A 26,203-nucleotide genomic window follows, 5' to 3' on the forward strand; every position below is an offset into this window, starting at 1 on the left:
GCCACCTCATCTCCATCATCGACATCTCATTGCACAACAGACCGCAAAGGGAAAGGAATACAGAATTAACAAAAGAAATGGGTATATTGTGACCTATTATGACAGCCATGGCACACGACCACGCCTTCCAAAAGCCTTGCAAACGCAGCTTCTCCCCACGCATCAACGCGTCAACGCGCTGCCACTGACCATCTAGATCACTTCTTCCATGCGATGGACATCACTGTCCTTCGTCCATCGCCTAATCCTCTTGCCCAACCCGAAGTACAACGGGAACACGAACAGCGCAGGCCCCATTGCGCAAGCGAAAATGACCATGGCGGGGGTAATCCACCCATTCTTGCTCACGTGCGCAAGGTCGAAAACCCAGTAACTATACGAGAAACCGATGAAGTTCTTGCAAACTGTAGCGACGACCATGATCTCTCCGGAGATGGGCTTGTAGCAATCGATCGCGTAGGCGATGGCAATAGTGGGTACTGTGGTGACGCTGAGGCCAGCTAGCCCGTAGCCCCAAACCACGATATGACCCCACGCCCACTGCTGCTGGTATGCAACACCACCGAGGATGATCGAGAGCATCATGATTACCACGTAGATGAACAATGCCGGAAAGCGCATCTCCGCTTCGCGCACGCCGCCATTCTTACGTGCTGCGCGGGCAGATACCCAGTCGGAGTATGGACCTGCTGTTGCCAACCCGAACAAGGCGCCAATCGCGAACGCGAAATTTGTGTATCCAACCTGATCCGGCTTGAACAGGTACGGAGGTGCAGCGAGGACAGGTGACTCGGTGAGATTGAAGAAGAGGAGGATATCGGCTGGGCCAGCAAGCATCAAACCTGCCCATAGGATGATCGGGTTGAAGAAGACCTTGATGGGTGTCCAGGTGTCGCGTACAACAAACATCTTCCACCTCGCATCTGGCTTCATGAACGGCATGAACTGCGCGCGAGATGGGCGTCCCTGCACAGTGATGGGCTGCTCGAGTGAGCTCCGCTCTGAGTCTTGAATACCGGCCTCCGTTGCTTGTTTCTCGAGCTTGGTCTGGTCCTCGTTGCTAACATTGCTGCTGGTGGTTTGGAGGACCGTTGTGTTGCCGCGATGGTACTTGGTCTCCGGGAAGGTGAGTGCGATCAGAATGACCGAAACACCAGACAATGCGGTCTCTAGCCAGAAGAACGACTGCCAGCCATAATGAGCTGCCATGGAACCAGCCATGATCGGACCCAAGAAAGCTCCCATGAAGTAGCCGGTGCTGCATTATACGTGAGAAGAAGTTCGACCGCGTGAGGAAGCATCACTTACAAGTATACACCCGTCCAGAGACCCCTCTCGTGCTGGTAGAAGACATCGGCAATCATCTGCACAGGAATACTCTCGCTCGTCGCACAGGCCAGACCGTTGACCGCACGCGCCGCCAGCAGACTGCTATGACTGGTCGCCATCGCCTGCCATACGCATGACAAAAGAATGAACACAGAAAAGGTCAAGCTGATAGCGCGTCGACCGAAGATGTTGGAGAGCGGCACGATGATGAAGTTGGCGAAACCGAGTGTGATAACGGTGATGCCAGTCAGCATAGCCAACTGATTGTTGTTAAGGTGGAACTGGGCGCCCAGAAGAGGGAACATTGGCGCAATGGATAGTGCGCCGGTAACGGAGATCCAGGTGAAGAGCCATTGTGAGGCCATCACCATGACTGTGGTATCTGTCAGCGAAGACTCAGGCGTTGGTGAAGGGTCAATATACGCTTCCATTTCCGGGTCCAATTCAAAGGGTCGCGAGGATCAGAAGAGGGCCTGGGTATGAGCGTCGTCTGCGCGGAGCTATCCTCATTGATAATCTCCGTACCAGGGATAAGTTCAACATCGCTGTGGTTGGTCGCCATCTCGAAGTCGTTTGTCGCGGTCTATCTTCCGTGTCTTGATCCTTCCAGCACCGAACGCGCGGCGAGCCTGTCAACTTATACGCCCCTCCATGCTCGGCAATGTTGCGCTCCACGGTTCATGGATGTCTAGTTTCCCGCGGATGATGCATCACTCGGCTTCCAGTGCCCATGTAGTGAGACACCATTTGCTGCGACGATCAGCAGTCACCGTTGATCCATGTATTGAACTAGTCGTGTCAACTAACGCAACATCTGGCTATATTAGCGAATGATGGTGTCGTGAAACCAACGACATTCGTGCCTACAAGACGATTATTGGACCTGTTCGCACTTCCGTAGCGCATTCACATATCCTTGCTAAACGATCATTGGGGAACCGCTGGCTGGTTGATACAGGGACTGCATATGCTTTTCGAGCTGCAAACTTCATGCGCTGGGTCCGCGAGGAAGGGAAAGTTGCTTGTCGTGCAGTTGCTCGACCCGCCAATCCTATCCCTCCACCTGCATGATGCGAGGTACAAGGCTGACGTCCGAAGAACCTTATCAATAAGCTTGTGCATGGCGCATTTTACCCTGTCTTCAGCCGAACCATAGTATACTGTTGCAATGGCATGAAGTAGTCTTCCTCTCCGACGCAATTCGTTTGGCATCGGCTCTAGCGTGTTATTTGCTTCTCTTCGACCCAGAAGGTGCAACTCGACGTTGTAGGTCTCTCGGCGCATCGCTGAAAGTATCTTCGCCTTTCCAGTATCTCATCAACATCGCCAGCAAGGTCGTATAATAATCAAGAAGCTTTACTCTTCTCGGCATTGGAAGTGGAGACCCATCGTGCTGGTGGCGGGCGCACCATTCGGGAGGTCGCATCCTGGCACCGGAGAATGTGGGGATGCGCGCGCTGACGGACTCCCGCTACGGGGACGCCACTAGGCAAAACACCACGTCAAAGTTATTAGGGCTACTCGAACAACAGCTGTCTGGTCTGAACCTTGGTGCTGGACTATTGCGGAAGACTTGGCGGGAATGTTTTGTTTTGCAGATTGCGGGTCGTGCCGAATTTGTCGCGGAAGTGCCGTTTCGAGCGCACCGCCGCGTTCTGCGTATCTGGTATACACGGTACTGCAGGGCGCATGAGGAAAAGGTACGATCAGATTCTAGGGGTCTGTTTAATGCATGTCTGCGAAAAGATGAAGATAGATGCGCCAGTAAGTCGCGACGATGCAATCCCGATAAGAACTCGTGATAATCGAGGACACGCCTCGCCTCCAGTTCTACCTTGCAGGAAAGTTGTGCCGCAACATCTGGTACATCGATAGCTGACAGCAAAAGTAACCCCACTTCAATAGTTTCACGAGATGAAGCATTGGATGAATTGACTCCGCGGTCAACTTTAAGCGCGGTTTTGTTTTGGTATCCTACCAATAGTAGCTGAATGTTTCCAGAGCTTGTTGCGCAACCAATCGCATCCCTCGCAACCACACTTGCCTCAGAGCTTTGCTGAAACACCGACGGCTACTTCCGTTGTTCCAAGGAAGATGCGCTTGTCCATACTCGACAGTTCTTTCCAATTTTGAGAGCGCGGATGCGTTTGTGGTGAAAGTGCCTTCAGGTGGATCCATCGTGCTGCGATCTCTTGTGCAACAGGGTCTGGGTTTGCTTGCGCACCGTACATCAGCGCGACGCTGCTGGCGATGGCTTCGAGATGCTGTAGAATTTCTCGTCCACGGTATAGCAGCTCTTCTCTCTGTGCATTATGAACAACGTCGTTGAGCGCCTGAAGTCTCTCTTCGACAATCGAGACTTGATCTTGGAAGATGGGAGCACATCGACCGAGCACGTTCCTGACCCACGGTGTGAATATGTTCTTCATGATATCGCCGCCGCCCATTCTCTTGTCAGTGAGTACCCGAACGACATCTTCTGCCATGACGCTGACAGTGCCTTCCCATATCGGATTGACGAGGTTGTCGCGGTAAATCTTTGCAATGTTCATCAGCCCGCCATCTTCGTTGTTCTCGCAGTACCCGACACCACCAAGGCACTCCATGCACTGTCGCAGGCCATCAACGGATGCGACGCTGACTTGAGCTTTCATTACGGGCAGCAACAATCTCAGTAAAGCCGCTACCGTGGTTTTGTCGCTCGGGATCAAATGCACGGCTTTTGTATTCGCGACCATCTCGTGCCAATCTTGTTCCAAAGCGCCCTGTAGAGCAACGCCGAGATAGGTGAAGTGCGCACCGGCCCAGTACTTGACTGTTTCTTCGGCCATCCATGCGAGATGCGCTGGGTTGTCTTGGAGTAGTCCGCCGCGCACTTTGCGTACTTTGCTGTAGGCGCGGGAAATCGCCAGACCACGAGCCCAACTTCCTACACTACCAGCTGCGGTATATAGTCGCGTGATGTTGAGAATGGCGGAAATCTCCTTCACACCCTGACCTTCCTTACCGATGAGCCAACCGCGTGCGCCGTTGAGCTCGAGCTCCGCAGTTGGTAGTGACTTGGTTCCGAGTTTGTTCTTCAGACGCTGGATGCGAACGCCGTTGAGCTCGGTGAGGGGCGGGGCTTCTTCGTTTACGGTATGACTCTCCAGCGCTTGCGCGCCCACGCGTCGTCGCATGGGCATGTAGAAGGCAGACAGAGCGCCTTTGTCTGTTCGCGCGAGGAGTACAGCCATCTCTGAGTCCGTTGCGCTGCTGAACCACTTGAAACCATGTATCTTCCAGGAGCCCAGTTGCATACCAACTGCATCGCTATCTCTTCCTTGGTTTGCATCTTCTTCCAGCTCCTGCGGTGTCATGCGTCGAGCAAGTGTCTCCGTGCCGGATACATCGCTTCCGCCAGATCGTTCAGTCATCCATTGTCCGCTTGTCCAAGCCACATCAGGGTCGCGACTACACACTCGCCGATACGCTTCCCGTAGCACTTCGCCTCGACCCGGCTGATCGCCATCTTCGTCGTTCTTGTGTTTGTTCAACAATGTCGCGGCGCCATCGGTCATGCTTTGAGGGCATGCGGTCATGGTACCAGTCGGGCCCCATACATGGCCTCCGACAAATTGTCCCACGCGTCTATTGAAGTGGCGATGAGACTTGTCGTAAGCTACCGAGACGACACCTTCACGATAGCCGATCTCCTTTAGCTTCTGCCATCCTGTCGTCGTCCACAACGGATCGTTCTTGTTTTCCGCGCCGAAGGTAGATAGCGGACGCAGTACAGGGTGGTTGGTCTCCGCATCCGTGGCGTACTTCAAAATAGATGGATTAAGTGATAGACGTGCTAGGTGATGGACACGCTGGGTAGCCTCCGTTGCATTCTGTGGTAGGTAGAGATCCAATATCCGCGCGACCACTTTGTCGTCAGAAGCATCTGTCGACTTCGAGTGCGAACTGCGGAAAGCCTCTGGTAGTGAGGTTGGGTTCGTGTATTGTGGCGGAAGTACCGGAAGGGCTTGGAAGAAGCCTGTTGTTGAGGAGGAAGCCTGAGGTGGCTGTTGCGTCATGCTGGCATGCAAAGCAGATACGCAATTGAAGTAGAGACGGATAGAAGTACCTGTCTCCAGAGAAGAGACGATACTTGCACGACGCACATGGTGCCCAGCTTAATGGTGTAGATGTATTGGCGCTCGGATGTCACAGACATCCTCGGTTCACCCCCGCAACCCGCTCAATGGGGCAGTCGCAGCCGGACTGCAGCAAAACCGCCGAAAGCAACACGATACTTTGACAACCTCATCTCTATTCTGAACTTAAAGTCCATGGCATCAGTTGGAAGGATGAGAGAGCGAAGACAGAGGCCGCTGCCGTGCGACGTCCACTCGCGGTACCAACTCCCGAGATTCTCTACCGGATTCTCTTGCCCTGGACTTGTTCCCCCATGCTTCAGACATGCCGATGGCTGCAGCAATCTATATCAGACCTGTACGATGACCGATCTTGTACTGCAACATCCCTGTCGGCAGTCTCGGGAGCGAAAGCTTGTTGTGATTTGCCTTCGGTATTGTAGCTGCAACTGCCGGTAACTTGTGTTAATTAACGACTTCATCCAAATGATCGAGTCGAACAATCGCCACAGCTTCGTTGTGGAACGAACGTCACAAGATGTACGACTGGAAGAACTGTCGCGTTGTCATTGGTATGAACGGGAGGAGAAGTACTACTGCCGTCACACCATAATATACTCACTGATAACAAGCCTCCACCATGGATGGACGTCATGAAGCCTCCTTGGCTTAAGAAGCGTCGTAACTTCGACCTGATGGCTTTCGCAACTCACCATTAGCTAGTCATACCATTGTCGTCATGATTTGGTCCACCGTCTTCGCCAGCGCGCTCTTGACGCAATGCGTCTCTGCGCAGAACATGCTGCGCTTCGCCTGCTCGCAGCTCACCGTTGAGAGGGCCGATCCGTTGGTAAACCCCGGCCAACGACCCTCGCCACACACGCATCAGATCATCGGAGGAAACTCCTTCAATCTCACCGTAATACTCCTCCTGACTCATGAGCGACACGTCCACTGACAGACCATAGATGGAGCCTGGTGTCTTTGATCCTCCGACACGTTCGACTTGTACGTCTTGCACATACAGCGAGGACTTCAGCAACTACTGGACTGCCTCGCTCTACTTCAAATCGCCCGAGAATGGCACATTCCAACGTGTGCCACAATTCGCCAACGTAGGGCTCCAGCAGGACGGTGGCATGACGGTGTACTACATGCCGTACTCCGCGAAGAACAACAAGATGACGGCGTTCAAGCCTGGGTTCCGCATGATTGCGGGTGACCCCATGGCTAAGAAGCCCAATCGCGCAAGCATCTGCCATCGATGCTTGCAAAATGGAGAAGGCTTTGCACCATGTGACGCGAAAGACACCGCAGAACTGCCCAACAAGTACTGTCCTGGTGGCATCAGAGCGACTGTCATCTTTCCGTCTTGCTGGGATGGGAAGAACCTCGATTCGCCAGATCACAAGAGCCACGTCGCATACTCCAACGGCGGAGGTCTAGGCACCCCAAATTGTCCCAGTACACACCCGGTAGCTATCCCGCAGGTGATGTACGAGATTATGTGGGACACCGGCCGGTACAAGAACAACGCATGGTACGGCAACAACAAGCAGCCGTTCGTGTACAGCTTTGGCGATGGGTAAGCCTCCTCTTTGTGCTTCTTTGAAGATGACTGACCAGAGACAGGACGGGCTACGGACAGCATGGTGACTACCTCTTTGGCTGGAAAGACGACTCGCTCCAGAAAGCCATGGATGCTTTGCCTAGCGGCAAGTGTGCGAACGCCAACTGTCAGGTGTTGAAGATCCAGTCTGCGCAAGACTCAATGAAATGCAAGAAGCCGCAACAGGCGGTCGAAGATGTCGGAGTGAGCGGTGACTGGCTGACGGAGCTTCCTGGTGGTATGGCAGTCACCTATTGAGGATGTTTTATTAGCATAACTAAGTAGATGTGAGCGCGCCTGGGAATGTAAGCGCTACCCATTGTATCGCGATCACAAAGCGCATATTCGGCATACTCGCTTCCATGCAAACATGATGTTTTTGGATAAGTGCAGAGGCAGTGCCGGCTGCCGCGTGTGTCGCGAGACGGGCGTGTTGTTTTGTTGGGAGACCCGAGATTTGCCCGTGAAGGAACGCCTTGGCCCCGCCAAGCCTTACAGTAATCGGGCACTAGATAAGCTAGTTCGGCCGATGAGCCACCCCACTAAATTTATTTAAATTTAGAAATAAGGCTGCGCAGCTACCTATAAAAGCAATTATTGCGAGATTTTTTAGTGTATTAATCTATAGATATATATAAAACTTTCTATCTAATTAAATTTTGCTAGTGTCTTAATTTACTAGCTGCGTGTTATTATTTTAAGCAGTGCTAGAGAGGGCGCTAGTGTAGGCGTAATACTATTTCTACGCCTAATAATATAATAACGCAGTGCTTTTTTTTTAATAGCGCTTTATAAGGTTGTTTGTAAGACTATACTTAACCTATTCTAAGCTTTTTTTAGTGTTGTAACAGCTTATTATTAGAATTTAAGCTTCTTTACGCGGGTAGCTTCTTTAGCTCTTACTTTCTTTACTATCTTAGCGTTCTTACGCTTATGCTATTACTGCGCCTTTACCTTTTTAGCTATAGATTTTTTATATACTACTACTGCTGCCTTAATCTCTCTATTGCGACTTTTCTAGAGTTATAGCTACTTAGCTTTATTCTATTTTATAGTCTTGCGCTTTTAGGTAGCTTATAAACTCTAGAGACTCTAGAATTAAGCGCTACCTTAATTCTAAGTATTCTAGTAAAGTCTAAGAGTCTTACTCTGCTTTATACGCTCTTTTCTAGCTAAAAGCGTAGTTGTAAAAGCCTTGTTTTTAACGTAAAGCAGCTTATTTTAAGTTTATAGTCTATAAAGTGCGACTCTAAGACGTTTAGCTTTAGAACTTATTCTTTCTACTACTATAATAGCCTAAATTTTTTAGAGCTTGTTCTAGCTATTACTATTACTATTATCTCTAATTTTTAGACTTCTATCTTATTACAAAGTAGTAGAGTTAAAGCGCTTTAGTATAATCTCTATATCTATTAGCTATACTCTAGTAGCTTTAAAGCTTTGTATAATAAGATTCTACCTTATTATAGTGCTCTAGGCAGCCTAAAAGATAATAAAGAAGTTCTGTTTTATTACTCTTATTAGCTCTAGTAATTGCTAGAGATAGTAATTAAGTTCTAAAGAGTAGTGCCTTACTAAAAGCGTAAAGATAATAACATTAAGTAGCTAGAGACTGTAGGTTGCGTATAGAGAAAATACTAATAGTAGAATTTAGTAGGCGTTATAATACTCTATAAATTCGCGCGTTACGTAGCTGCTTGTGAAGGTCGTCCTAAGATAACCTAAGAGTTAGTTCTCGGGGAGTGAGTAAGTGAGGTAGGACGGGTTAGTGTACTAGCACGATTGGTAGATCGATGTAATAGTACGAGGGTGTAATAGCACGTTTAGTAGGGGGTATCGATTCTTGACCGTAATGTTGTTAAGTTTTCGGTAGTTAACGCACATTCTTAGTGGTTCTCCTTCCTTCTTTAGAACAAAGAGTATTAGGAATCCTGCTAGTAAAGTAGAGGGTCTAATGTAGCCTTTCTTTAAGTTAGTTGTTAGCTTCTTCTTTAGAATGTTAAGTTCTATTTCTGACAAGGAATAGATCGGTCTGAAGGGTAGTTTCTTTCCTTCTTCCAGGACGATCTTGTGGTCCTAATCTTAGTGCTTTAGTAAGGCGTTGCTATCTACTACTTTCGCAAAGAGATGTTTAAATTCTTTATACTCTTTTAAGATGCTTAGAGTTACGCGTTTCTCTAGAACTCTAACTTTGTAATTAGGTAATTCTTTTCCCGTATCTGTTAAGTTGAACCTTCGTTTCTTAAAGACGTTCTTAGTCGAGGTTAGTTACTTTGCTGCAATTACGTTAATCTTCCTCTTATCTACTATTAGCTTTGTGCGATGCGTAGGCATGCTTGTAGTTGCGTCTAATCTACAGCAGTTAAACAAGAACTCCCTTAACTTCTAGTTAATTCGTAGGTTATATTCTTGTAACTAGGGTAGGCCTAATATAATATTGTAGGTAGCTAATCTGAAGACGTCTAGGTCTAGCTTCTCCTAATGTCTATAGATGTTAAGCGTTACTCTAGTAACCTTGTAGGTAATCTTTGTTTCACCTAGCATAGGTTGCCTGTTAGCAACAAATAGGGTGTAACTCTTCTTCTTTCTGCGCGGTTTAAGCCCGGCTTAAAATACTGTTCGTGCAGAGATATAGCTCGCCTAAGCTCCTAAGTCTATAAATACCTTTATCTATACTTTATTAAGCTTCGCCGGAAGCCTAATAAGTTCTAAGAAGTTTATGCTGTTAATCTCCTTGCTAGCTCCTTCTGTCGGGAGTCTTAGTCTAAAAAAGCCTTTCTAAATCTGTAGAAATCTTTAGTAATTATGTGTTTGTCGCAGTTAGGGTGTAAGCAGATGTACTAGTTGTCTTAGTTACACTCTCGTGCTAGTTGTCCTCTAACGTCCTTCTAAAATACTAATTGCATTTAGAGGATCTCTTGTAGGTCGACGTGTCTAGGAAAATAAGAGGCGGTTCGCTTGTCCTATAGGTGCACTAGGCACACGTTAGTAGTGCATTCGAACTAAGACTACTTGCACTTTAGTGTAATCTTGTTTAGTCTAGAGTTCTATCCTGCACCCTGTTTATCGCTGTAGTAGATAGAGCAGAAGTCTATTACACACGTTATCTACGAAAGTTTATCGTGTGCGGAGTTCCTGTAATCTATCTAGTATTCGACTTCTGTAAGGCACCTTTCTGTAGGTTACTTCTTCTTAGACTTTAGAGGTGCCGCCTTAGCTTCCTCTTGTTCTTCGTCCGCGAGATAATGCGTAGTTTGTTCTCTCTATAATAATATAGCGTCTATAGTCTACTTACATATCTTCTTGCTATCGTAGCCTATCTTCTTAAGTTCCTCTAGGAGATTGTAGTATTCGTTAAACCTTTTAAATTTGTTAAAGAAGTTCTTAGGTTTAGGGAATTCTTTTAGAAGTCTTTCTAAGTATACGAGTAGCGTGTTAATTTTAAAGTCCAATCCCTTAGGGCATTAGATAATAACTTTATTGTTACTAATCGTAGGGTCCTCGTAACTCTCAACAGCTCGCTAGATCTAATCTAGTTGTTTGGGGGTAGGAATAATATCGACGATGTGTAGTAGAAGGTTTTCCTTGTCTTCTATTGCTTGTTAGGAGAGGTAATAATAGTCCTCTCGCATCTTAGCTATAATGTCCGGGGTCTCGTAGGCATACTTAATATTAGGTTTATTAAGATGTCGCAGTAGCTAGTTAATTTGTAACAAGAGTTAGATCATCTAGTTCTCTTAAACATGTAGCGTAGATAGTCTGTTATTGTTCTTAAACAGATCTATCTTTCTAAACTTAGTTTTGTTAATTTCTGTAACCTCTATAGGTTTCTTAGATTCTTCTTTAGAGGTGCTGCACTCGTCCGAAGAGACATCCTCTTAGGTAGTTTTGTTAGGGGTTATAATAGACATGTTACTTAGTCCGCTAGTTAAGCTTTGTAGCTGCTTGCGTTAAGGACAGTAGTTAATGCTTTATACTGCTCTCTAGTCGTTAGAGTCTGCAGGTTGTAGGACATTTAGCTATCGTACTACCTTGCCTTAGCTCTTGCAGTCCCTTGCTATGTAACCTAGTTTACTACAGGCGTAGCAGTTAAAGTTCTTCTTTTTCTACTTCTTATCGTAAAACTTAGGTCGTCTAGGTCCCTTGTTAAGATTATTAAGGTGCATAGGTTTGTAGCTATTAGTAGCGTACAACCCTAGGATCTTAGGTACATAGCTTCGTTAACGTCCTTAGTTAGAGTACGAACAGCGAGGTTTAGTATAAACCTGGGCGTTCCTGTTCGTGTTCTCTAGTACTTGCGTCCCCTGTGCAAATAGTCTTTCTTCTAGCTTTAGTCTGTAGAGTTTGTTGTTAATACAGATAGCTTTGTTCTTAAGTTCTTAAAGCGTGTTAATGCTAGTCCTACTTCTTATAAGTTCTGCTTGTACTTAGGGTTTAAGACCTTGTTTGTACATCTGCATTAAAGCGTTATCGTCCTAGTTAATAACTACCTAGTACTGTTAGAACAGAGTAGTGTAGTTAGCAGCAGACTGCGTTTAGCGCAGTTGTTAAATCTTCTGCTTAGCGATTACTTTCTCTTAGTAAGGTAAGAAGACTTCGCGCATTCTAATCTTAAAAGCGTCCTAGTCTTCGACTAGATGCTTATTGTTGTTATCCTTAATGGCGTTGTCTATGTATTAACAGATAATTAGCCTAGACTACTCTCTAGCGTTGCCTCGTAGGAACGTAGTAGCCTAAACAACTATGTTATTGTCGTTAACCTTGTCGCCTTTAAGGTAGAAGTAAGTGTTGACCTAGAGTAGCTAATCTTTGAGCTTGTAGCGTTCTCTATTGTAGATGTTAGGTTTGTTACTCTTGCTAGTAACTTTCATAGCGTAGGAAGCGGCGGAGGTGTCTATCTTAGTATTACTTATCTTAAGGGTGTTTAAAGTGTAAAGGTCGTCCTAAGATAACTTAAGAGTTAGTTCTTAGGGAGTGAGTGAGTAAGGTAGGACGGGTTAGTATACTAGCATAATTAGTAGATTGATGTAATAGTACAAGGGTGTAATAGCACGTTTAGTAGAACGATGTAATATTACAAGGGGTTAAGAAAGAAGTATAATCCTTAAATTAAATACTAGAGTCTTATACAAAGTTAAACACACTAAGCTATAAGGGTTTAGTGTCTAAGCTATATACTTTAATAAGTGTTGCGCTCGTAGACGAGCGTGTAAGTAATCGTAGACGAGCAGTAATGTGTCTTACTAGTTATTAGTCTAACTGCTTATGCTCGTAGACGAGCGCTCGTTATAGGACTAGCGTCGTTCTGCTTGTAGACGAGCAGTTACGTGACTGCGGCGCAGTTCCTGTGCCGCGCTCCTACGACTGTGCCGCACGATCCTTCAAAGTGATTACGCTGACCCCCGGGGTGCCTCTTAGGTTAGATCGTAACACTGCTATAGCTATTAAGAATAAGAAGATAGTAATTTTAAGTTGCTTTCTTACTTATTTCGCAGTTAAATATATTCTAAAGCTAAGATAATCTAATTTTATTACTACTCTAGCCTAAGGCTAAATTTAAGAAGAAAACCTAGTGTTTCTAGACCTCTACAGCGTCTACCTAGCTTAATTAAATTCTAGAAACGCTCTAGTATATTAGAACTAGCAATAGTACCTTTCTAGAAGCGTATACGTAAGCTAATAGCGTAATTTATTTTCTGTTACTATTCTAGATAGTTGTTTAGACTTCTTTTAATGCCTAAAATGCCTTAGTAAAGACTTTTTTTAATAGTTTTGTAACGCTAATAAAGAAGCTCTTCTTATCTATATTATAGGTATTTTCTAGCTAAATCTTATAGTATTTTATTCTTAAATATAGTATCTTAAAGTATAGCTTATACTTAAATAAAGAGTTTGCTAAGTATTATTGTTAGTTAATTTAGGCGCTCTATTTAAGTGTAATTACGTTCTTATAATAGTAAAGAAACTGCGTAACCTAGCTCTAAGAAACTGCGTATTTTCTAATTAAACTAGCAAAATTTTATACTATCTTTTACGTTAGTAGCAACTTTCTTCTTGTATATCTTTTAATATATATAACAAGTTCCTACTCTTATTATAGACTAAAGGAGCGTTAAGTAAGTATAGCGTCTACATTTAGGCGTGTTTTTATCTAATGCTGCTGTAATAACGTTGTTTAGTTATAACTCTACTGTTTTACAACTTCGCGATAGCTAAAAAATGCGCTGTCTTTGCGCAATTTAATATCTTTAATTACTTTCTAAATTAGGTCTATATTTATAGAGTTATGGCGCGTGCAAGGTTAGGATAGTTAGGGTGTTTTGATGTTTAGGGTGGCTCATCGGCTGAACTGGCTCACCTAGTGCCCGATTACTGTACCCCTCAATCCTCCATCTCCCCCGTGTTTCTCTCACGATAGCTCCTCGGAAGGCCTGGAACATCACGGGATACATCCACACATATTGTGATTCGAGGAAAAACGCGCGACCGTACTTTTACGCGATTGGGCTCCCACTCGTCGGCCGTCAAAATGGTCTCAGCCTCATCCGCAGACGCGGCATGCGGCTCACAGCGGAAGATGGCAGCCGCGGTGCAATTGGCGTATATACTCAAGCCTTTGAGCCTCATCCCACATTGAATTCCCCCAAACCAAAATTCGGGTAGCAACTTTCGCCATGACTGCTTTTACCAACCCAGTTCTCCCTGGCTTCAACCCAGACCCGTCCGTCATTCGCGTGGGTAGCGACTACTTCTGTGTCACCTCGTCATTCGAATACTTTCCTGGCGCGCCCATATATCACAGCAAGGATCTCATCAAATGGAAGCTAATCGGCCATGCTCTCACGCGCAAGTCACAACTAGATATCAAGACTCCTGAGCCGGGAGGCGGTATCTGGGCAACAACGATTCGTTATCATAAGGGTACATTCTATATCATTACCAACTCTTTCGACCGATACAGACCGCAAAACGACGATCGAGTATGGCCCCGAGGCTTCTACGTCAAAACCACCAACATCTGGAACGACAGCACGTGGTCCGAACCTGTGTACTTCGACCAGATTGGCTTCGACTTCGACCTGTTCTGGGACGACGATGGCCAGGTATACTTGTCTTCTACGTATAGGAAGCTTGACCGGACTCCTGGGGGCAAATTGAAAGACTTCGCGATACATATATCTACCATTGACCTGGAATCTGGTACGTTGAAGTCTACGCCTAAGATGGTTCGGGAGTCGGAATCCGGTATATCAGAAGGCTCTCATCTCTTCAAGTTGAACGGCTACTACTATCTCTTCACCGCGGAGGGCGGCACAGAGTCTGGGCACTGCGAATATGTGAGCCGGAGCCGGGAAAGCCCCTTCGGACCTTGGGAGCAAGCACCGCACAACCCGCTTTGGCGCAACACAACAGACGACGAGATCCAGAATACTGGCCATTGCGATATTGTTGAGGACACCCAAGGCCAATGGTGGGCCATGTGTCTAGGTGTGCGACCGAGGAAGGAAGATGACGAATGGCGAACTTCGGTTTTCGGTCGCGAGTCAATGTTACTCCCAATTCGCTGGGAAAACGACTGGCCAATCTTCAACGAAGGGAAACCAGTCACACTGCAGATGAACGGGCCGAAAGAGTCCACTGTTGATGACGACAAGGCTTGGAGGGACGTTTTCGGCGGGGTTAGGCTCGGCCTTGGCTGGTACAGGAAGAGTAAGCAATCCAAAAAGCCGACATACGGTGCGAACCTAACACGCCTACAGATACGCCCATGAAGAAAGACTACTCGATGACATCGCGACACGATTCTCTTACCCTAAATGGCGGCCCATACACCCTCTCGATGCCCGCATGTCCAACGCTATTCCTGCGAAAGCAAAGACATTGGCCGGTGACGTGGGAGACCCAACTAGATTTCCAACCGAACGTTTCACGCGTCGAGGCTGGAACTGTATTGTACTGGAATCACACTTGCTACTCTAGCATTGGCATTGCTTTTGCAGATCGCAATGGTCAGCCTCAACGAATCATTCGACTTACCCGTCCAGACATGGAGACTGTGGAGCAACCCATCTCAGAGAAGGGTGAGGTAAAACTCACTATCGAGAGTACTGCTACGTCCTACCGGTTTGGCTATCGGGAAGTCGGCGATGGGGCACAGCAGAGCGCTGAATGGACATGGCTGGGCGAGATTGATACCCAGATCATGACGCGTAACCCAGACATTGGGCAGCCTTTCACTGGCATGATGATGGGCCTGTATTCTTATGGCGAACTGCAGCCTGTACTGACCCCGGCGCATTTCGCTTATGCCCAATTTCGGTAGTCTTACAAGGTCATTGTCCCGTCTGAGGATGACTTATCGCACAACCTGCACCGCAATTCAGGCATACATCATGTCACTCTTGAAGTACTCTAATCAGCACATTATAACAATGTTCTATTCGTAATGCTAATTCCGTGAAGCTACATGATCTAATCGCCATAGACATATCGGGTCATGCTACCACCAGGTGGCTACGCCCTTCAATGGTGCACGCACTCATTCCTCTTCCTCAGTCTCGCCGCATTCACGGCTCCCTTCATCGACACCTGCTTGCGGTCCAAGCCGCCGATTGCCTTGCGATCCAGAGCTACACTCGCTTTGTCATCGTTAGGATACTTGGCAGTGATATTTCCAAACTGCTGATCAGCCTCTTTAGCAATATACACCACCTCACCTCCCACCATCGTGAGCTGGACACGTTGGCGACCAATCATCTCCTCCGGCACAGTGAAGTAGTCGTTCTCCAAAACGATCAGATCAGCGAATTTGCCAACCTCCAGGGATCCAATATACTTGTCGGCCCTCAGGAACTTGGCGCCGTTGATAGTGATGGCGCGAAGAGCAGCTTCGCGGGAGATGCCTTCACCAGGAAACGTGCCATTGTAAGGAGCGCCCTGAGATGCCGAGGAATGTGGATTACCAGGATCACCTGAACGCGTGACTGCTATCTTCAGAGCGAGGAACTCGTCGAGAGGGTCGACTGGCCAGTCACTCCCGTAGGTAACGGGCCGACCGGCTTTCTCGATCTCAGCATAGGCTTGCAAGTTCTGGCGGCGGTATTCGGCTAGCGATGGAAACGTGTTTGGGAGGTATGAAGGGGCGAGTTGCGACCACTGGAAGCTCATGATGGCATCGACTTCCAACTCCTTGAAACGGCCCCAGTCGTCCTGGTGAGAAAGCTCGTCGTGCGCTAGGCCAAGGCGGAAGTCGTGTCCGGGATGCGCTTTGCGGAATGATTCGGCGGCGTCAAGACCAACTCGGACAGCAAGATCGCCGTCGGCATGGAGTTGTGCGTCTATACCGGCGAGAAAGAAGCCCGAGAGAGTACTTGCGAGGATCTCAGGTTCCCAGTATGTCTTCCTGAGCGTGCTTGGGTCTGGTGCCCAGGTCGTGTTAGACCCATTTACCAAGCTCCAATATGGCTCAATAAGAGCTGCCGTTCTTGCTGGATAAGTGATGACACCATCCAAGAAGGCCTTAACGGCCTGCCATTTGAGAGATGGAGCAGGTTGCATTGTAGAGTTGCGGTCGAACCCGCGAATAACCTCGACAGTCTTGGCCACCAGATCAGGCACTTCGGCGACGGAGCTTGGAGCATCAACACGGTAGTCAAAGAACGCTCGTGCGCTCAGACCTCCTCCCTGCTGGACAGCCTGAAACACCTGGTCGTACTCCTTCAAAGCCATCGCCTCTTGAAAGGTAGTGATACCGGACTGGCGCAGTAGCTGCATAGCAGCTAGAGCGGCCTTCACGGCCTCTTCTGGTGAAGGCAGAGGTATGCCGAGTAGATCAGAAGCATTGTCTTCAAGTACGCCTGAAGGCTCCTGGCTTCCGGGTAGCCGTTCGATGACGCCATTGGATGGGTTCGGAGTCGCAGCGGTGATGTTGGATATCTCCAACGCCCGCGAATTCACCAAGATGGTGTGATAGTCGCTTGAGCGGACGACTACAGGGCGTTTCGTCTTCAGCACATCGATGCTTGTCTTGTCGATTTTTCCGCTCCGTGAGGTGAGAGTCGAGTAGTCCACGTTCACCGCTTCCATCCAAGCATCATCCGGTTTGTCGGGTTCATCATCAATGCAGCGCTGGATGTGCTGAAGAACTCCAGGTAGATCGAGCGGCTGGTAGTTCAGGTCGCATTTGAGGAGATAGATGCCGCCACCGAGGATGTGCATATGGGAGTCGATCAAGCCTGGAATGGCAGCGTGGCCTTGGAGATTGACTACCTGAGTCGCATTGCCAATGCGTACTTTGGCATCTTCGTTCGATCCGACAAAGGTGATGATGCCGTCTTTAATTGCCAGCGCTTCGACCTTTGACGAATACGCGTCGAGCGTGTAGATGGAGCCGTTGTGGAACACGGTGTCCGCAAAGGATGGCTGTCGTGCCGGTATGGCGTTTGTTGCAGCATACAGCGCTGCCGCGGTGAGTATTCGCATGAGCATAGTGGTTCCAGAGGCAGACATAGAGAAGCTGGTATGTAGAACTTGATGGTGAGCATGTTCATGGTCGGTCTTGATACCATATATAAGAAACCATCCATCATACCGATGTTCTTTACGTCCGTAACGCGCGAAGCATATATGTTCGGCGCATACGTCCGGCCGAATGTGATGCTGTATGTCTTCCCTAGACAGGAAAGTACACGCGTTTCTGGAGTGGCTGATTGCTACGAAGTATCGCCGACAGCCTCATGTTCGGACATCTTGGCACTTCCGAGCCTTCAGCTACAGCATCATGGGACGATACCCCACATGATCAAAGATCGCACGAAAATACGTGCGAGGGGTTTCGGTGCTTCGGAGTCCGGAGGGGAGATTGTTTGTACGATTGTTGTACAACAAGTATTATTTGCAGAGCGGAGGCGCAGCACAAAGCAGCGCGCAGAGCCTGCATACATCGAACGCTTCGCAAAATCTCACGCATCAGCGCTATTACTACGTCTGCGGCCAATGAAAGACAACAAGCACCGTCTCCCATAAGTAGACTCCACACACTGTGCAGGTATATCAGCCTCTGATGGCGTCCGCTAACGGCTGGAACCACGTCCCAGCAAGCTTCTTATTGCCTGCATCATTCGGATGAACGCCATCGCCAGTCATAGTCTTCGTGTCGAACCCAGTCCACGCGTCTACGACCGTGATGGGGCTGTCTGCAGTCGTCTTGGTCGCCGCCCATGCTTCAATCGCAGTATCCAGGGCAACGACACGTTGCCCACACTCAGCGCAGTTCGAAGGGTTCATGGGAATGATCTTCGCGGCGAGAATCTTCATCGTGGGCTTCGAGGCGCGCATCTGGTCTACGAGCTTGCTGAATGCGGTGGTGATCTCTTGGGGCGAGCGGTTGCTCCAGACGTCGTTCGTACCGAGGTGCATCATGACGATGTCGGGTTTGGCGGATGAGAGCCAACCGGGAAGCTGGTTCTGGTTCGCGATATTTACTGCTAGAAAGCCGCCCTGCCGTTCCGGATCAGCCATGCAATGGGTGCGTGATGATAAGCTTACATGTCCCTCGTTCTCTCCGTCGTATGGAAAGCCACAGCCCTGACCAGCCAGACTGCCTACAAAGTCGGTGTTCTTGATACCGGCTTCTTGAAGGTTTTGCCAGAGGTAAGCCCGCCAGCAGCCCTAAGTTGTGGTTAAGTACGTATCGCAGTAGTATTGGTGCAGGGTACATACTGGGCTACCGGTGATCGAATCGCCGAGAGCCATGATCTTCACCGTCGATTGGCGATTTGTTAGTTCCATTGGAGTTGCTGATGCTGTTACTGCCAAGGCTGCGATAGCCAGCCATGCCGAGCGGATGGTGACGTGCATGTTGGTAGGGTGTATACTTTTCGTACCGTGTTGGGCGGAGCGCAACTTCTAGATTGTTATCGAACGCCTATGTAGTGCAATCTTTGTGTCCTTCGAAATCATCAAGAAATATACACCGAAGAGCTCAGCTCCTCTTATCCCAAGAATAAGCCGGCTGGTCTAGCTGAAGGTCTTGGTATAGTGTCTAGTTGGCGGTGATGACAGCCTCTTCGGTGATTCTGGGGGGCTCGATTCCAGTAATCAGAGCTCGCTCTGCCAAATAACCACGGACAATGGCCTCAAAAGTCGCTCCATGGATCCACAGTTCATCTGGATATGACGCACCCCGCAATATGAGGATCAATCTTGCACGAGAAGACCCACGAACGGGAGATATCGAGGAAAAGGTCCTCCATATTTGGTGTACTCGTGTACCAACTGGAATGCATCGCTCCACGCAGATGCGACGGCCAAGTTGAGGTGAATAAACAGGTGCTATATGCGATGCAACCAGTGCGGCCCACCGAGCTCCGCGCCGAAAAGAAATGACAACGACATGTTCACGTCACAAGGCGTGACAGGGGGAGACAGGTGCACTCCTAATGGCTATGGCGTTGTCGCATACGATATTGAAGTTTGATGAATGTGGTTGTGAGTGATGCGAAGAAAGGAAGTAGACGGCCAGGTGGGACGATGCAGCGGCGCTCAAGGCCCGGAGCGGGTCGCGCACTTCCCCGCTGCCCAAGGCCGTCATCGACACTAACGGCAAAGGATTCCAGCGAACTATCATGACATGCCCAGGTACCTACATGGTAGCAACTGTGCAAAGATTAGTCATTGTTGATTTATCGTGTGCCTCAACCCCAAGACAAGCATTCTGCCATGCCGGATGATAGCCCCCGAGCCGTACCTGGGTACCTACCTAGGTAGTCTTGCTGGATGATGCAAAACTCAACGCCACGATAGAGCGCGATACTCGACCAGCCACCTTATTTAAATCTTACAGCGAGCGGCCCGACCAATGATAAAGCTTGAGCTCTTGCTCAAGTGCGAGTCCCTCAACGTGATACCCAGGTACTTTGGGTTCGTGAAGAAGGTAAGGGACCTCGGGATGTACCAGCCTGCTGTCTCCTTGGTCTCGATATCAAGGAGACAAAGGACCAGAAGCTCGATAGTGGTACACCTATTCCCCTGCATCTCTAAACAGATTCTAGTGGTTATGCTAGGCGCCTTCTTCTTGTCGATCGCAATGTTGCGACAACCGCATAACCAACACGGCGGCACAGAGTGTGTAATGTCTGGAATAGAGTTCGGATATATCGCGAAGGTTTATTACACGCGATCTAAATAGAAGCTTCGTCGATTTTCGCATCCCGCTAGACGCTACAGGTGTTTTCGCCGTGCCATGACATGTCAGATCTGCGATCGGGCTGTGTTTGAGTTCGCAAACAACGACAGGCTAGGAGGACGGCTCGGAGCTCTGGGTATACTTGGGATAGGAAGCCGTTGCAAGGAAGCCCTGGACGGAGTGAATGTACGTGATTGTTGCACGACCCTGGGCACATGTTCACGGAATATTTCGCCATAGGACACGGTGCAGAAGTCCGATCAAATTCGCATTCTGGGTATAATATCGTACGATTATTGACATGGCAAAACCAAGATTCCCATTGATCAGTAAACATCGTACATCTCAAGTCGATGATCTCGTGAATTGTCACCGTTGAGGCGTGATGGGAAGCGTCACAGAACATTAGCGCGTTAACAAACCTACTCGGATCTCCTCGAGACAGTGTCCTCCTGGAAACACTAGAAGCTGCCCCTTTGACACATCGAACATTGCTGTCCTTCCATTCTGATCTGCTAAGGCACGTCAGTCGTCAAGATCAATGAAACCCGGTACACTGGTGAGATCCAGTGTCACCGGCCCTTCTTCTGCCGGTTTCCGATCTATGTATATGAGAGATGCGATTCGTCTAACACGAGGTGTTTTGCTACTGTGCTCAACTACGCGAAGACGCCCGGGAGGCAGAGCGCCGATCATTCGGAACATTCTCCGACAGGTATGGAAACGACCAGCAATCCGGTTCGCGGACCGATTGAGATTGCTATAAGTACATACGCGATTCACGGTCGCGAAAGGAAGGCAACGGGTATAAGAAGCGACCGGCATGTTGGCGCGCAATCGGGCCGTTACCGAGGTGCCAGGCTCGAACGGGCTAGAGGGCGATGCCTGTGGAGATGCCGGTGGATGATCGACAGCTCCGTCGGCATCGTCGACGTTGCGTGCCACAGGGAGCATCTCCGCCAGACGCGTGGCTCACGTGTCATGCAGATGACGGCGGCAGGTCGGTTCAAAGCGTCCGTCGATGTTGAGGCCTCATGCTTTGCCAAGTTAGGCAGGCGACATTCCCAGGTATCATAGCCCAGCGCTCAGGTACGTACCTTAGTGCGCTAACCAAGAACCCCTTGGGCCTTGGGGCTATACTTGAAGGATATCAAATTCAAGCCTTCCGGCGGGTGGCGCTGCATTCTCGCCCGCGTCCATGATCACGGCTAATAGTGGAGGCCAAGACTGGCATTAGCCATTCAGCGCGCGCCGGAGTTCGACTGTATGAACGAGTGGTGGGTATAGGAAAGAGGCGCTTTGCGCACTGCGCCTGCGGGCTCAGGAGATGATAACCGAGATGCGTTCCCTGGCAGGCGGCACGTCGCGAGGCACCGTGCGCTGTTCCGTTGAGAGCTTTCAACATCAGACTGGGAAGTGGAGAGGAGAGGAGACGGGTTCATGCATCAGCAAGTTTCGGAAGAAAGATGTCAAATTCTATGTAACAATCGCTCAGTGAAGTACCGAATTTGGCTCAGCGACGAGATCCTTCTGGCTCTCGCTGTCGCTGATGCGCGAGCTCTGTTCGAAATGCTGCTCGAAATGTCGCGAAACGTATATGTTCTTGCCATACATGCCTCCTTCTTCAGAAGTTGTCTGGTATGGTGTCGTGCTACCAGGTCGACCCAATTCAAAATCATCGTCCATGCGTCTTGCTGTGCTCCTGACACCAATTTGCTTCGTGCTGGCTCCAGTTCCAGTGCCATTTCCGTAGATTGCTCTGCTGGCGTTGAGCGATGAAGAGAAGCCGGGGATGATTTTGACGACCAGTGGCTTGAGTGCAGGAAGTGATGCGCACACGATAGCAAGATTCATCTCGATCGCGGACCAGTAGGCTGTTGGTGCACTGTAATAAGTGTTGTCGTCGGGATGGGCAACCAGGACGACGAGGGCGTGGAGCCGAAGGATCGAGACGACACACACGAACCAACCGATAGTGAGGATAGCAAGGAGAGCAACCTTCTGACGCATAGCAATTTGCAGGGTCCAGATGACTCGAACGGGGAGGAAGGCGACGAGAAGATCGGTCACGATGTTGATGCTGGCGTTCACATACCAAATCCTATGACTAGATTAGAATTGCACGTCGTAGGGCTAAAATCTTTGGTAACACTCACGTTTTGTTGTCTATACACTTCGAAGTCGGCTGCTCAAGAATCTTCCAGTAGGCGTGGATAGGGACGCATGTGAAGATCGAAGTGATGATCGTAGATATACCCCAAAGGATGCACACGGCCATAACGATGTGGAGAGGGATGCGCATCTCTCGCACCGTGAAGATTCGGCCGTATTGCAGAAGAATAGACACTTTGGTGAACATGAGGCTGGCGTTGTAGCAGATGATACTCCAGAACAGGTACTGGGATACATTAGCTTGATAGTATGAAGAAGGGATGGTTTCTCACCTTCAAGATGATTTCAACTCCAGTAGGGAACTCGATGAGGGCCGCGTGTTTGCCGTTGCCAGCGTTTGCTTGCATGACCTGAAGGATACCGGTGGCGATGGAGAGAGCCATGGAGACTACGATGGTGTAGTCTTCCCATCCTAATGATCGTCCCAAGTATCGAAGCCGAGTGAAGAGACGTAGGCCAACGCATATCACTGCGATGCATGTAAAAGCAACGACGATAGACTTGGTGAGTGGACCCCGATCATCCTTGGCCAAGGCAGCCGACTGTTCGGGTGTTAAAGGATCCATGGTGGTTGTGAAAAGGTACAGACGATGCCACAGGTAGCTTGTCGATGTGTCGGACAGGTGCGATGAAGCGACCAAGGCAATCCTTTACATATGTATTCGCGGTTCCCTGTGTGTGGAAGAGTACATGTGTCAGGCACTGCGCCCAGAGGTACCTGCACTGCAGGCTGCACGAGCTAGTGCGCCAGTTCACACAGAATCGGGATGCTACGTCGTTTGAGGAGGTATCCGAAACTTAAAACCGATGGATAAACATGACCCTGGAAGCCGCGGTAGGGAAGATCTGGGGAGATGCTGTGCCTAACGAAGGAGCTAGACTTAGCGGACGGCAAGAAGTTGGCTCGGGCCAATGAGACTTGACACTCCTCACTAAACGCGCAAATAGTCTAGATTTGAGGGGGTATTCTCATGGCGAACCGCTGCAGTAAGCAAGACGCTATACGGACTCACTTGCATGATGCAGTCTATGCGTTTCTCATGGTGGATGCTGATCTTTGCCGCCAACCGAATGAACGTCTCCCAGACCAGGAACTCGTCCCTCGGTTCGCCGGGCTAAGATCATGCAGGTGCTTTGACGAACGAGCTTTCGCGTGGCGCACCCAATGTTACACAAGAATTCGTCTTGGTCGAATACACGACGTCCGTTGCCGAATGATCAGGCAGTCTAAGTCCGTACGGGATGGCTTTCATGATCAGGGGAGAGCTCAGCACGAAGCTGTTGGCGCGAGCATACTGCGATTGTTCCTTGTATGGTCGACTAGGATTGCTGTTCATGGCCGTACCCTTAGCAAATCGTTCCGCCCCGGGTACTGACTGGTGAAGTTGTGCGTCCGCGTCAAGATGATATCTTCACATGCTGAGGGGTACACCAGCACGGAATAGAACCTGGACAGGGTACCACTCGAAGTTGGTAGCGTCATGCACGAAAGCCACCAAATACCGGCTAATTTGTGTGGTGTAATCTTCCCGTAGTCCTAGTGCGACACTAAAGCAGAAGATGGCGAGTCTTGATGTTCGGAAGCATCCCTGCGGATCGGACTTCAAACTCTATCATCTTTAGCTGCCTTACCGCGTACCAACCTGGTGCGCTCTGGTCCGCCGTTCAGGACAGGCCCTGGAAATAACTGATTAGAAATATACATCGTGAAGTGCTTGTAAGGCGGGCCGCCTTTGTCCGTGTTGTGAACCTCGCGTTTAAAGAAACTCCGGTTGTACTGATGAGGCGCCACGCCACGCCACGAGTCTACCGTGTCTGAAGTGTTCTCAACAGGCGCGGAAGGCCTCGCAGCTGTAGTCACACTCTTGTGCGTCGCAAACACCGTGCGAGATCATCTCGCCTAACAAAAGCCTGCTGAGTGTACTGCTGAGTCTTGTCACCGATCAGGCGTCACATAACATCGCGATGCATATGCCATTTTGGCATACCAAGCAATGCAGCATGTGTCTTTCGCGTGGGAAAGATTTGCTGAAGGATCATTCGTGAGGTAACATCCGTTTCAAACTCGAGTACTGCCTCAGGAACCGTGATCCCGTGCAGATATTGTGCTGGCAGCGGCATAACGCGGGGTGCGGCAGGAATCCTACAGCTGAGGTGTGCCCGGACAGAGTCGGTTACAAAGTTTGCGCTACGTCAGCGATGCAGCCAGACGAACGCCCATGCGACATCAGTTGATTTGTGATCTGTTGCGCAGTATGAAAGAAGTCTCCTGGGAATGCGTCATGATTTTGCCATGTAGAGTGCATGCAAGTAAGTGGATGTCTGAGAAGGGAGAAGATGCCGGAGCCTCGGAAGCATCTCGTGAAACGTGATCTCAGCCGGAACGGGTCGATAGCGCCAAAATGTCTCCTTGGCGCACTAGTCTAGTTCGAGACCGCAGCACGGATTCCGTGAGAGCTGACTTCGAACACCAGCCATGCATGGACTGTGGTGTCTTTCCTAGCCACGCAGATCTCCGAATCTCCTCAACGATGCAGACTTAGCGCACGTATCCGTACTGTAACGTGGACCGCGATGTGGCACGTATGTCGATTGCTGTTCTCATCCTACAGTACCGCGCCTCTGGCACCTTGACGTTTCAATAGCTCTGGTATGTATAGCCAGGGTCTTTCCAGATCCTGCACGAAGATGGGTTCGCCGTTGGATCGACATATGGCATGGCATCTTCGCGATTGACACTCTCTAGGTAAGCGAAAACGGCGTAAGGCGCCCCGCAGTAGGTGTAAGCTGACCCAAACGAACAGTTCAAGCACAAGCCAATGTCTTCTCAGCAGTCTCGAAGCTTCAGTTCAGTGATCGTCGGCCCCTGATCTGCAGTCACTGGTCACTACCTGGAGAGTCAGAGACCTTCGAACCAACATGTCACCTCGCATTAACACACCATTTCACGTTTGCCAGAACTTTATGTTCTCGATGCTGTCTGCATCTTGCCATTTCGGTCGCCACGCGTTTGATAGTGCTGTGAACAAGCACAACTTTGCTACCTACTGACCGCGCCACTCGAATCACCTTGCTGGGAGGACATCTGAAGCGCGAAATGATGCGGTAGGCGCTGCATGACACCCATCTGTATATTGACATCATAGTCGATGAACCGGGAATAAATACATACATGATTGTCATGGACGCAACGCATTCTACAGAAGCCAGGAGAATACCATCAGCACTTAGCTCGGTATCCAAACGTTGGTGGCCGGCTAGCGGAACACAAGGCTCTTTTGTGCTGGCTAGCTCCACGCCTTGCACCCAGTTCATCGTTCTTCGGAATTCGGATAAGCAAGCTGCGGGCGCATCTCGCTTGCCGGATGAGTCTCCGCTGGCGTACACTGAGATGGACGATCATTCAATGACGCCGAACGTTCGTACGACTGCGTGCATCTGTGTGATTACTATACGCATGTAAATTTTCTTGCTCACTAAGGTAGAACCGCATGGTGTAGAAGGACAGTAACGAATTGGCGTTGAGTTCACGGAGCTCACTCACTCACATTTGCTGGACCCCGACTATGCTACGACAGAAAAGCTTGATGAGCAACAAATAACCTTTCTGCCTTACTCTTTGCTACCATGGTTTTATCGTGCAGTATTTCTCACCTTCAAGGAGAGAGAGACTGAGAACGAGAGTAACCTTCTAAACGACGCTCAAACCCCAGCCAATCAATGCCGCGTAGGCCTATAGACTGGTCATCCAACGATGATGACAGGATACTTGCAAGATGATCTATC

The 26,203-nt window shown here is 49.2% G+C and overlaps 7 protein-coding genes across 7 annotated transcripts; 2 read left to right on the forward strand and 5 right to left on the reverse strand.

The window, feature by feature from the left end:
• Window positions 1-192: 192 nt before the first annotated feature.
• Window positions 193-1,891, reverse strand: J4E90_007883 (uncharacterized protein; the record flags this gene model as incomplete). Its single annotated transcript, XM_051437413.1, has 3 exons — window positions 193-1,258; window positions 1,309-1,702; window positions 1,753-1,891. The coding sequence occupies 3 exons, from the start codon at window positions 1,889-1,891 to the stop codon at window positions 193-195; spliced, it is 1,599 nt and encodes a 532-aa protein (XP_051289159.1).
• A 1,483-nt stretch (window positions 1,892-3,374) lies between these two features.
• J4E90_007884 (uncharacterized protein) lies at window positions 3,375-5,390 on the reverse strand (the record flags this gene model as incomplete). Its single annotated transcript, XM_051437414.1, has 1 exon — window positions 3,375-5,390. The coding sequence occupies one exon, from the start codon at window positions 5,388-5,390 to the stop codon at window positions 3,375-3,377; it is 2,016 nt and encodes a 671-aa protein (XP_051289160.1).
• A 799-nt stretch (window positions 5,391-6,189) lies between these two features.
• On the forward strand, window positions 6,190-7,317 carry J4E90_007885 (uncharacterized protein; the record flags this gene model as incomplete). Its single annotated transcript, XM_051437415.1, has 3 exons — window positions 6,190-6,300; window positions 6,419-7,035; window positions 7,083-7,317. The coding sequence occupies 3 exons, from the start codon at window positions 6,190-6,192 to the stop codon at window positions 7,315-7,317; spliced, it is 963 nt and encodes a 320-aa protein (XP_051289161.1).
• Window positions 7,318-13,733: 6,416 nt separating this feature from the next.
• J4E90_007886 (uncharacterized protein) lies at window positions 13,734-15,382 on the forward strand (the record flags this gene model as incomplete). Its single annotated transcript, XM_051437416.1, has 2 exons — window positions 13,734-14,769; window positions 14,820-15,382. The coding sequence occupies 2 exons, from the start codon at window positions 13,734-13,736 to the stop codon at window positions 15,380-15,382; spliced, it is 1,599 nt and encodes a 532-aa protein (XP_051289162.1).
• Window positions 15,383-15,582: 200 nt separating this feature from the next.
• Window positions 15,583-17,568, reverse strand: J4E90_007887 (uncharacterized protein; the record flags this gene model as incomplete). Its single annotated transcript, XM_051437417.1, has 1 exon — window positions 15,583-17,568. The coding sequence occupies one exon, from the start codon at window positions 17,566-17,568 to the stop codon at window positions 15,583-15,585; it is 1,986 nt and encodes a 661-aa protein (XP_051289163.1).
• Window positions 17,569-18,111: 543 nt separating this feature from the next.
• On the reverse strand, window positions 18,112-18,918 carry J4E90_007888 (uncharacterized protein; the record flags this gene model as incomplete). The annotated part of the gene is made up of 3 exons (XM_051437418.1): window positions 18,112-18,558; window positions 18,607-18,729; window positions 18,781-18,918. 3 exons carry the CDS (start codon window positions 18,916-18,918, stop codon window positions 18,112-18,114), a joined length of 708 nt encoding a protein of 235 aa, XP_051289164.1.
• Window positions 18,919-21,736: 2,818 nt separating this feature from the next.
• J4E90_007889 (uncharacterized protein) lies at window positions 21,737-22,983 on the reverse strand (the record flags this gene model as incomplete). The annotated part of the gene is made up of 3 exons (XM_051437419.1): window positions 21,737-22,346; window positions 22,402-22,643; window positions 22,690-22,983. 3 exons carry the CDS (start codon window positions 22,981-22,983, stop codon window positions 21,737-21,739), a joined length of 1,146 nt encoding a protein of 381 aa, XP_051289165.1.
• Window positions 22,984-26,203: the final 3,220 nt, after the last annotated feature.

Source organism: Alternaria incomplexa (genome assembly GCF_024043165.1).
Source record: "Alternaria incomplexa strain BMP 0042 chromosome Unknown scaffold_11, whole genome shotgun sequence".
Classification (NCBI taxonomy): domain Eukaryota; kingdom Fungi; phylum Ascomycota; class Dothideomycetes; order Pleosporales; family Pleosporaceae; genus Alternaria; species Alternaria incomplexa.